Below are 12,259 nucleotides of genomic sequence, written 5' to 3' on the forward strand. Positions count from 1 at the left end.
TGGAACAATCATCTTGATCAATTCAACATTATCCACGAGATCCAAACTGTCCAAAAGTCACAAGTCTTAGCGGATTTTTTAGCGGACTTACCTCTGGGTAACGAAGAAGAAGTGAAGGACATACCAGAAGCAGAAGAGGATGGGAAAGATCCAGTCGATATACTCGAGCCCTCAGGCCAAAGAAGATGGGAAATCTTTGTCAATGGATCGAGGAATAGAGAATGCGCGGGCATAGGCATCGTGATTACCTCTCCAACCGAAGACAGGATCGTGCATGCGCTAAGATTGGAATTCAAGGGACATACCAACAACATCGTAGAATACGAAGCTGTAGTACATGCCCTCCGATTAATAATAAAAATGGGGATAACTGATGTATGCCTTACAAGTGATTCTCAGTTGGTCATTCGGCAAAAATAGAACTAGAATACAATGTCTACGATGACACCCTTTCCGCATACATGGCTTTGGTCCAGACCTTAGCCTCACAGATACCAAGCATCAAGTTCTGACACCTGTACAGAAAAGATCTCAGGCATGCCGACGCCTTGGCATACATATCATCCATGCTGAAAGATGAGAGCGTTAAAGCCATAAAAGTAACAAGAGTATATGAACCTTCGATCACCCAACAACAGTCATTCGCTACAAATCGTGAAGACGGTGTAGGGGAGGACATTGATGACGACGACGTAGGGGAGGATATTGCTGAAGACTTCATCGAAGATGATATCATGACGAGGGTGAACGAAGATGAGGACTTCAGCAACGAAGAAGACTGGAGAACCGAGATTCACCTTTACCTTGAAGAAGGTACGCTACCTGCAAACTTGAAGCAAGCCAGAAAGATACAATCAAAGGCAGGGAGATACGATCTTCGTGATGGAGTCTTGTACAAGAAATCCTTCCTCGGACCACTACTGCGATGTCTATCAAGAGAGGAAGGGCATCGTATTTTGAAAGACACATAATTCATCATTTGCCACGTGTCAGAAGAAGTACACGTGGAGGACGCACATCCTGAGACATCAAGATACGATGCCACGCCTCTACACCCAAGGGGCATCTGTCATCTACACTTATTCATCATCGAGCGGATCCGACGATCAAGAACCCAGGGGCACTGAAGCGTCGAATCACTGAGAAGTACTGAAGAATACCCTAGGATTTGCTTTACCCCATCTCGAGGAAGATCCAAGATCAACGGTGGAGACTGGACTCACTGACACAGATGTGATATGAGTCGCAGACATCTGTCTGGCGCGTGCAGGCAGCCCAACCACCCGCATTAAACACTCTAAACATAGAGTACGTGTCAACCAACTTGTGGAGGAGAAAGAGGTGACCCATCGTTATCGTACGTGACCGCTGGGGGCATCGGTTGAGAACGAAGACAACAACGGGATCAACACAAAAAACAAGGAGATAAGGTTACAACTGTCCCTGATAGTGGACCCCATATTTTATCCCTATAAATACCCCTCTCCACTAAGAGAGAAGGGGTCGACCAGTTTTTAGTGAGTATAGGAGAAGATAAGAAGAGAGAGAAATATGAAGAGTGAGTATGAGTTTCATTTCCCCCTTAGCTTCGTTATCCACACAAAGTCATTTGACTATCTTTGTAATTCTTAAACACATAGTCAAACACAAACCCCCGTGGACGTAGACCTTAGTGCTGAACGACGTAAATCATCGTCTCATTTACATTAAACATTTTATCTTCTACTTTCATTATTACGCTTTGATATGTTACGCATGGAGATTGTTAGAATAGCTAAATTACTTTCTTATGACTAGACAAGGACGAGCCCGAAGGCTCTGAGTCGATGAATCATCGTATCCACACAGTATTATCGATATTTCACTCTCCTTTATATTATGAGTGATGCGATTGTTGTTTGTGAACACCTGGATATCATCGTTATTTGTGTGTTCACAAACCAAATAGAAAAACTAGAATCAGATATATTCCTAAAATGACTAGTGGTAGCATATTGTAAGGTTCCTTAACTAACAAGTGAGCCGTATTATTTTCTTCTCTTGGAACATGATTATATTTCCAAAAGCTAAAGGAAGAAGTAAATATTAGCCATCGTTATTGAATCCGTAATCCATTTCACCTAGGATGACGTTAGTCCCTGCATTAGAAATGCTCTTAGCAATCGGGAAATAAATATCTAGTCGTATCTGCCGACTAAAAGAAAATCGAATCCGATAAAAGAAACTGCATTTACTATACTGGAAGATACTTCTCCGTATATCTGCATTTACTAGAAAAAAATAAAAGAAAACAGGCCGCAGCACAGGTATGCTTATTCCGTTGTGTGTCATGAGCATGCTACACATACTCCGATATACGCCATGTATCGGTACAGAAACGGATTAGGATTGACAGGTGGGATGCCCAACGTGATACGCCACCTTATGTCATGTGTAGTGACCCATCATCTCCTCTAGATACCTTTCTCGGTGTTTTTTATTCAAGTATTTAAACACTTCGCTCAAAGACACAATTGTTCATATGTTTAGCGTTTCATTCTTTTGTCCTCTTAGAAATCCTAGACTTCGCTGACAGTTTCGAACTTTCGAGTTCTATATATATTGGTAGATAGGTAGATTTTGAAGTCAGAAATGGATAATTTGAGAGTTAGTGTGTTCTGTTTTGTACTTGTTTTTCTTGGTAGTTGGATAGGATTTGCCGAAGCAGGAAGGCATTTAGTCCAACAAAAACCTGACCCAAAAGATGCTGTGGCTACTGCTCGATGGTTGGTCTCTCAGAACAATTGGGGTGTTTTAAGGTAATAAAATCTCTTTTCCTATTCACTGTTCGTATAGGTTGCAAATTGTATGAAAGTAAGTTGATTGATTGGAAAGTTGTGCAGACTAAAATCTGAGAGTCTAATTTAGTTAATTTACTGAATTGATGATTTGGGTTGTTTTGTTTTCTTGTTTTGGTTTGATTGTATTTAGCTGTGTGTTCTAAATAGTTGGATTGAAACTGTAACCGGTTTCTCTGAGGGGAGAAACAATGAATTTCATTCATCAAATTGGGTTTTATTATCTAGTTTAACTTAAAAGGTGGTTTAATTTCATTAGTATTAGTGATTTTGTTTCAATCCTATAAATAGATTTTTCTGTGGGACTCAACTCGTCCAAAAGTTTCAATTTAGTGATTAGATTATACAATGACTAGAGATAAAGGATTGGTTATTAGTTTTGAGTTACAAATTTTGGAATGATCAATGCAATGAATGAGACATTACTCCGGAAAAACAGCACTGGATTTTGGCCGTGGTGGAGTTTTACATATTTACCAAAGTAAAGACATGGGACGGCTCATAGAGATAATAACTAGGATTGCAAGAATACTCCTAGCTCCTAAGAAATCAGATCTTGATTATAGACCAAGTAAAGTTCACATCTTTTCAAAGTCCAGTATATCCACCAAATACAGTAGTCCTCACTAAGTCAGATAGATTCATATCAAAGTTTTCATGAGACCTACACATCAAAGAGTCTTTTTTTGACTTTTCCCCCATAAGTTGCTGAACGTCTAGTTGTATATGAACCGCGGTCCATTTGAAAAAAAAAATGCGCGTTTAAATTTTTCTGATGTTGGTTTATCTCGCCCAGGATGTTATTAAGTGCTGTTTTATTATGAAAATTTATGGATATATGACAATCTTGTTTTTTTATTTTTTGATCGATATATGACAATCTTGTTTGTTCATGCAGTACCATCTCAAGTGAACTTGGAGGAGCTCCATTTGGGTAAGTCAGTTTGATTTTCGAAAGGGATTAATTTGGTGTTTACTGGGAACAAATGGTTGGTTTTGACATAGTTATTTGATGATACCCAGGAATGTTGTCTCATTTAGTGATGGATTACCTAATAAGGGTCATGGCGTCCCGTATTTCTATTTGACAACCCTTGATCCTACTGCTAGAAATGGACTGAAAGATGCAAGATCTTCATTCACAGTTAGTGAATTTCCCATTGGGACTTGTGGGAAGAAGGATCCTGAGAACCCAACTTGTGCTAAGCTTACTCTTACAGGAAAGGTTTGTTAAAAACTTGAAAATCAATTTTAATTTTGCGTAACTCAACTCTTTTACTGCTGGACTTTATATCCGTGTTTGTATTCGTATCAACCATTGAGATGAGGCATTTACAAGATCATATATGGAGATGAAATGTCAAGAAAGTAATAGCTTAAGATCATCGAAATGCAACTATTTTTTAAATATATCAGATTTGTTCAACAGTTCAAGTATTAATTCTCAGCTGCTATTGACGTGATCCCATCCATATCCGTATTCATGTACTGCAATTCCAGGCCATTTGAACGACAAGAACATTTAGTCGTGTTTATCTGGCTTCAGATCTAAGCACCATAGAATTGGGCTCATGAAACCAGATGGTAAAGTTATTAGCCTACAAATGGTGGTTATGAAGAGAGAACTTATGGTCTTGCATTTGGATATTTTCCTTCTTTCACAGTTGACATATGTTTTATATTTGGGAACTAAAGGTTTTAGTTGTTTCTTATTACGTAGAGATGTTAAAAAATATTGTTTGTTTCCTTCGGCTTATCTTATACTTTGGGCGATATATGTCAAGATTGAGTGCAGGACTAGTTGTACCTCATCTTCTGAGAGATGCATAGTTACGTTTAAAACTTTTATTATTTCGTTTTTGCTAGTTGAGTTCTCACCTAAACTGCTCATTTGTGTACCAGTTTAAGCTAGTGGATGTTAACTCCAAGGAATCTAGTTTTGCTAAAGATGCCTTATTTTCAAAACACCCTGAAATGAAGGGTAAAACAAAACTCTCAATCTACTAATTTCCAGTTACATAGTTTGTTTATCTTATGTTTTCTGACTTTATATTTCACTTTTCATTTTGCTTTGGTTGCACAGGCTGGCCTAAGGGTCACGACTTCCAGATTTTTAAGTTGGAAATTGAGGATATATTTTTGATCGACTGGTTCGGTGGTCCCAAACCTATCACAGTTGCTCAGTACCTTCGACCAAGAATGTGAGTACCTGAGTATGAAACGCCAACATAATATTTGTTAACCACCAAAGTCAGTGTATTTCTGATCTATCAGTGCACCAAAATGAAATGAAATAAAATATTAATAAAATTTATAATGCTTTTTTCCACAACTTACCACTTATTTACTCTTTTTTTGATTCAATGTCTTATTCCACAAACTTGGGGTCTGTCTTCTACAGAAGCCAGCTTGTTTCTGTTATGTGAATATCTATAGCAACTGCCATCTGCATTTTGTGAGATTGATGCGAAAATTTTCTACACTGTTCATAATGTTGAATCAACTTGTGCAGAATGCGGGCCTCTGTCTTCTACAGGAGCCAACTTGCTTCTGTTTCTGTGCTGTGAATATGGATCCCGACTCTCCTTCATGTCTATCCATGTTTTGTGCAATTGATACTTGATTCTGCACCGTGAATGCACTTTTGACATCCTGTTCATTTCTGTTTGTGTTTTGTACAAATTATTTTTCATTGTATATGGTGTGCAAAATTGTAAATACAACATTGAAGAACTGTTCTTATACATCCTAAAATTGTAAATTGTTGATTCCTGTAATATGCTGATCCTGCATATGGAGGATAACAAAGTGAATGTGAACATTATCATATGGGTTTCTCTTCGTTCTTCTCTCTTGATGTACGAGATTCTGATGTCTTGTTGATGTAACAATACATTACTTTGTCAAATGAGTTCGATTCCTATGTGTACATATTGTTTAATACATTAATTTGTCAACTGAGTTCTATTCCTATGTGTACATATTGTTTATTCTGTAAATCATTACACAATTTTTTAGTAGACTTTCTGAAAGTTTTACACACTTGACGTTGATATTCTATATCGACAAGGGAATGTTGTTCTGTATTGCAGCTTCTAATTTTCAGAAATATCTCCCTATGTTATTTAGCTACCGGTAGAATTATCAGGTGAACCAGAATTATAGTCCACTGCTCCAGCATAATACCACTTCATATCATGAGCGAGTAAAGAGAGATAATTTTTGCCTTGTATATTACATGTTACAGAATGCAATCACAAGCAGGAGAGAACCAGAATGCTTGTAGGGTCCAACCTGATTCTACTGTAAGCCGTGACCAAAACTCATACAGAAGTTCTTTTCTGGGGCCTGCCTAATTTTTGGAGATATCTAGCCTGCCAAATTTGGGGCCTGATACTAAAATGACAAAATAAGACATTTTGAAGTAAAAATCAGATACCCTTTAACCAACTATTTTCTTTAATGATTAATTTATTCTTGATTAATTAGTTTTAATTTAGTTTATTAATAGATGTTTAATCTTATTAATCTAGAAATCAACTAATGTTGATTCATAACCAAAACACGATTAAAAAAAAAAAAACTTCGAAAACACCGCCCAGAATCGGTTGTTCATGCACTCATAAACTGATTCTGGTTGGTGTTTCGCTATTCACGAAGGATATCCAGAACCGGTTAAAGAATGCACAGAAAAATCCGATTCTAACAATCGGGTTTTTCTAATCACATATAAACCAATTGTTTCACATAATCGGTTTATGTGGACATCCACATAATCCGATTCTAGCAAAAAGAACATACAGAAAACCGTGTATCTCTTTCATACCATAATCGTTTTATGTGGGCATTAACTATTACAGATTCCGGTTAAATTTTCTTCAACCAGAAAACACATTCAGGATGATCGGTTGACGTGTTCATGAACATCGACCGATTGTCATAGGTTTCGGTAAATATAGACATGAACGTCAACCGATTATGTTAAACACACTTTCCCAAGATTGTTTGTAGTTTTCAATCTTGAATAGATAAATCAATCACAAGTATAAATAAAGAGATACGGGATGCAACCTACGATGTTTAGTTTGATTTTCTTTTAAAGAAAAAAATGGGTGATCAAATTTCTTTTAAATCGATTGATGTTGTTAGAATCAATTGATGAATTTGAGTTTGAATTTTAATTTGTGAGAGAAATGATTTGAATAGGTTTTAGTTTTGAAATGGTTTTAAATTTGTTGAAGGATAAAGATTATGATTGAATTTTAAAAATGAGGTAGCTTAGTATCTTTACCTAGTACCAGCAGTTCCTTATAACTTTTCTGCTGGTACGGCCGCCAGGATTCTTCAAATTATTCAGGAAGAAGAAGATCAAACCCAAACTATGGTTTGGTTTTGTTAATTGAATCATAGCGTTATCATATCTCCTCTCAAAACCGAAGAAGTGTTTATATTCTCATAATTTTCCGTTGATTTTGATTGAAATCCTATCCATCAAACTAACCTAACCTATGCTTATGTTTTGATTTTTTTTGTTGTTGATAGGCTTTAGCAAACTACCTCTGCTCCAATTTATGTTTGTATGTTGTATTGAATGGACAAGTTACATCCAGATGTAGGGCTGTTGATTTCAATGTAGATGCTTGTGAACGTCTATGCTACAACCACCCTGAGACTGAGGTATAATATTGTTCTCTATTATGATTGTATTTTCTCTTCTCATTTTCAGAATACATGCTCTAGTTTATTTGGATGTTACTATGGCTTCAGATTTAAGCACTACAGAATTGGACTCATGAAACCAGATGGTAAAGTTATTAGCATGCGCATGGTGGTTATGAAGAGAAAACTTATGGTTTTGCATTTAGATATTTCCTTGTTTCACAGTTGTATGTTAAGAAATATTATGAGTATCCTCCAGCTTATCTTATACTTTTGGCGATATATGTCAAGTTTGAGTGCATGATTAGTTGTACCTCATCTTCTGAGAGATGCATGATTATGTTTAAAACTTTTATTTGTTCATTTTTGCTAATCAGATTTGAACCACACCCACTATTTCGCTTAGCAATCTGTATGGACTAACTCCAATATACTTTCAAGAGAATCAACTAGACAGTCAGACTTAATCTTAAGAAAAGTATATCAAAGAGTTATATCTCAATTTCTCAATTCGTCAATTCAATCTGCAATCAAATAAATAGGAATTTGCGAGCTTGATTGAATATAAGAAATAACTTGGACAGTATCAAAAACCAATATCCAAGTATCAATCAATTTAATTAACAACCAAAGGTTAGATTCACAATTGATTGAACTTACGCACTACCTGTGATATTTCAATTATATAGAAAATATAATGTGGAAAAGAAATAACACAGACACCAGACATTTTGTTAATGAGGAAACCGAAAATACAGAAAAACCCGGGGACCTAGTCCAGATTTGAACACCACACCGTATTAAGCCGCTACAGACACCAGCCTAGTCCAAGTTAACTTCGGACCGGAATGTAGTTGAGCCCTAACCAATCTCACACTGATCAAGGTACAGCCGCGTTCCTTACGCCTCTAGAACCACGCCGGATTCTGCACACTTTATTCCCTTAGCTGATCTCACCCACAACTAAGAGTTGCTACGACCCAAATTCGAAGACTTGATAAACCAATCTGTCTCACACAGAAAAGTCTATTGAATAGATAAATCTGTCTACCACATATATACTTATGAGTTTTGTTCCGTCTTTTGATAAATCAAGGTGTACAGGAACCAATAGATATACCAGACTTATAATCCCGAATAACAACCTAGAAATATCAATCATCTCACAATAATCTTAATCGTATGGTAGCGAAACAAGATATTATGGAATCACATACGATGAGACGAAGATATTTGTAACTATTTTTTATCTTGCCTTTCTGAGATTAAATCTCGAGCAAATCTTAGTGAAGTTAGTACTCAATCACAATCAAAAACAACAAGATCAGAATATGCAACTATAGAGAAATAGTTGGGTCTGGCTTCACAATCCCAATGAAGTCTTTAAGTCGTTAACCTACTGGGTTTCAGAAAAATCTAAGGTTAAAGGAGAATTGACTCTAGTCGCAACTAGTATCACACAGGAGGTGTGGGTATTAGGTTTCCCAGTTGCTAGAGTTCTTTCTTTTATAGTCTTCAAATCAGGGTTTGCAATCAATGTTACCTTGGTAACAAAGCATTCAATATTCACCGTTAGATGAAAACCTGATTAGACTCAAGATAATATCTTTCAAACGTTATATCGAACTTATCTTGTTAGAGAATTGAAAAGTGACTTCATTTAGAATGAGTAACCGTACCTAAACGTGTGCACCTTTGTTGTCTCAACAATAGTTAACCGGAGTTAGCTATATGAACATTTTCATATCATCCATATTCATCTTAACCATAACTAGTTTAAATGACTCAAATGAAACTAGTTCTAGAGTTGTTCAATTGTTATATTCTCATAGAAGTATACAAGACACAATTGAAGCAAAATCGATTTTGATTCACTCGAATAAATTCATGAACATTATAGCCACGGTTTGCAGAAGATTGTATTCCTTATTATATAAATGTATTTGTTCATAAACAAACGAATTGTAAAACATAACCTACTCAAGTATGCAAACGGGTACGCATACCTAAGTGGACGGACCAAGTTTGGGTTCTCCAGTACATGAACGGGTACGAATACCTTCCAAACTCAGTTGAATTTTCTGAACTTGAAGTTCACGCCAGTACGCATACCGGTATGCATACTAAGTTCCCGGACTTTCATTAACCAACCAGTACGCATGCGGGTATGCATACTATGGTTCCCGGACTTGAAATAACTTCTAACAGTTAGTATACAAGTTCGCCTACTATGATATATCCCATATCAATCATTGAAACATTCTTAGAAGACGACAATAGCTGTCTCACGCAAACTATTAGCTTCAAAGCAATTTTCAAGTGATCGAATGATCAGTAGAAACATTCCGAGTCTACATCAAATGAATCACACAAATCATGTAAGATGTTACAAGGCGATTTTCATATGATCATATTTTGACTTTCATCAAGAATATAATATGAACTTGGTTAAAGCGAAAGCTTATCAATACATACTTCGAAAAATATGTAAGCGAGTTAAACTCAGCTCGAAATATTAAATGTGTATAATATAAAATCTATATAGCTATACGAATTTTGTCTCAATATGAGATAGAATAGAAATAAACTTTTGAGTGATAAAGGAGTTCAAGTCTCCACATACCTTTTGTTGACGAAGTTCCACAAGCTCCCCTTAGTAGTTCTTCGTCTTCAATCGATGAACGCCGTGAAGTCTAAAGCTCAACTACACATTCTATCCTAATCCAAGACATAGCTATAAGTAGACTAGAAATCGTGACTTATAGTTTTGGCAATTAAAATTGACAAACAAGATTGAGATAGAAACGCTTGCGAGTTCGACCGAGAAGTGCTCTAACAATCTCCCCCTTTGTCAATTTTAGTGACAAAACTATCAATACATATTTTGATTACAAAATAAATAAACTTTGTAGTTTCTCATCCAAATGCTTGATTTCCCTGGTTCTTCAACATTACTCGAAATCTTCGTCACTTCCAAGTACTCGAGTGATTCTGAACGTGTTCAACTCAGCATCATAGTTGTTGAAGATCCGTAGCTATAACAATAAGAAAACAGTAGCTCTGAATCATTGTTATACAGTGTCATAGTATTATTACACAGCATCAAAGTCCAATTGTATCACAACTTTGACAACAATACTATGGTGATGTGTATCACACCCCCTTAGTCAATACTTCATCTCACATGAAAATCACTCCCCCATACATAATGATCCGTAAACCATATGTATTTGTAGTGTGAACTACACATTAATTCTCCCCCTTTTTGTCAATAAAAATTGGCAAAGGTACGAAAACTAATGGGATCATAATGAAATTATCATAGAGATACTTCATGACTAAAGAAAACATATCAACTTTGTTTAGATGCAATCATACAGTGGAAACTAAATGCATTCATCAAGGAGTTAATAGAGATACAAGAAAACTCCTACAATATTCCACAGCTGCACTCCTCACAAAGATTTGGCAATTAAACACAAGTTCAATTAAGAACTCTCCCCCATAAAATGTCATTCTCGAAAGAACAACAAGAGCGGCCTTACTTTTACCAGAAAAGAAGGATTTCTTTGGACACTAACAAATCACATGAAACATGAATTTGTATCCAAAAAACCCAATTAAATTAACCACAAGAGATCCTATGATTAGTTTAATCGGAAATGCTCAACATAAGAGAACTAACGGAGCCACACAGTACTTTCACATAGAAGTGGATCAGGGAAAGACCAATACTGCGGAATATTCAAAGATTCATTCTATTTTTCATCAATATTTGCATAAAGACATACTGTTAGAGCATCGCTCGGTTGAACCCACCAAGCGTTGGTATGTCAAGTTTGGTTGTCATATTTTAGTGAATCAAAACTCATGTTAAGAGTCGCTTGATTATGTACTAGAGTGAACTTCGTATAGGTTAGATTGAAAGTATTAGGATATGAGACACTACAAGTATTGCGAAGACTTGAATATGTGAAGAAGTACAGAGCTACAACAACAATCATCCTTCCACTCGAGGTTAGTGATATTTGACTTGAACTGTTTCATTCCCTAACGTATCTTTCAAGTCGTGCATATTGAAAACATAACTGCGAAGCATATTTGAACTCTATATAGACATAGTATTAAGGAATACAATACGAGGTTTATTGCTTAACCATTAAACTTTGTAGATAAGACATCGCCATAATCATTTGAATGCTATTGTGATTATGTATGGGTATGAGGTGAGGATCTCATCCTAGGGAACAATGTTTACATGTGTTCTAAGGAAGTCAGTTCATAAACTTGTTTTGTGAACCGAAAAGGAAATTTCCAGGTGTTATTGGTTTTGTTATTCATTGCATATCTTATGAACAACCAATATGTGTGATAGAGTATAACCGCTCACAACTTGTTGTGTTCTTGGTAGATCTAATTCACAAAGGCCTGACTTATGTATTGGTAGAACTTTTATTAGTAAAACCAATCTTAAGTAATCACATGTAGTATGATTGGATTATATCTACCGTGGGAAAAGGGAACCGATACTTGTAAGAGGTAGGGAACCGATCCTTGTAAGGGAAAGGGAACCGATCCTAAGGTGTGCAGTGCATCAAGGGGAACCGATCCTTGTATGGGGTGCAGCAAGGTTTATAGAAGAAAGGGGAACCGATCCTATGGACATGTGCAACACATATAAGTTAGATACCATATATATGTGGGGAACCGATCCTAGTACCTAGTCAGCCTATCTTTGGTAAGCTAGTGTGACTATGCGTAAT

The 12,259-nt window shown here is 36.3% G+C and overlaps 2 protein-coding genes across 2 annotated transcripts; both read left to right on the plus strand.

Moving 5' to 3' along the window:
- Positions 1-566: 566 nt before the first annotated feature.
- LOC113331569 lies at positions 567-971 on the plus strand. The gene has a single exon (XM_026578264.1). The coding sequence runs from the start codon at positions 567-569 to the stop codon at positions 969-971; it is 405 nt and encodes a 134-aa protein (XP_026434049.1).
- A 1,521-nt stretch (positions 972-2,492) lies between these two features.
- LOC113331152 (protein CREG1-like) lies at positions 2,493-5,780 on the plus strand. Its single transcript, XM_026577906.1, has 6 exons — positions 2,493-2,798; positions 3,736-3,771; positions 3,861-4,062; positions 4,740-4,818; positions 4,921-5,038; positions 5,350-5,780. Exons 1-6 carry the CDS (start codon positions 2,632-2,634, stop codon positions 5,402-5,404), a joined length of 657 nt encoding a protein of 218 aa, XP_026433691.1. The 5' UTR covers positions 2,493-2,631; the 3' UTR covers positions 5,405-5,780.
- The last annotated feature ends 6,479 nt before the right edge of the window (positions 5,781-12,259 follow it).

Source organism: Papaver somniferum, unplaced genomic scaffold, assembly GCF_003573695.1.
Source record: "Papaver somniferum cultivar HN1 unplaced genomic scaffold, ASM357369v1 unplaced-scaffold_125, whole genome shotgun sequence".
Taxonomy (NCBI): Eukaryota; Viridiplantae; Streptophyta; class Magnoliopsida; order Ranunculales; family Papaveraceae; genus Papaver; species Papaver somniferum.

Bases quoted from the DNA above. Each gene is read 5' to 3' on its own strand.
- LOC113331569 (XM_026578264.1), top strand. From the start codon at position 567: ATGCTGAAAGATGAGAGCGTTAAAGCCATAAAAGTAACAAGAGTATAT.
- LOC113331152 (XM_026577906.1), top strand. From the start codon at position 2,632: ATGGATAATTTGAGAGTTAGTGTGTTCTGTTTTGTACTTGTTTTTCTT. The intron at 2,799-3,735 runs GTAATAAAATCT...TTGTTCATGCAG, and splicing joins AACAATTGGGGTGTTTTAAG to TACCATCTCAAGTGAACTTG. The intron at 4,819-4,920 runs GTAAAACAAAAC...TTGGTTGCACAG, and splicing joins AAAACACCCTGAAATGAAGG to GCTGGCCTAAGGGTCACGAC.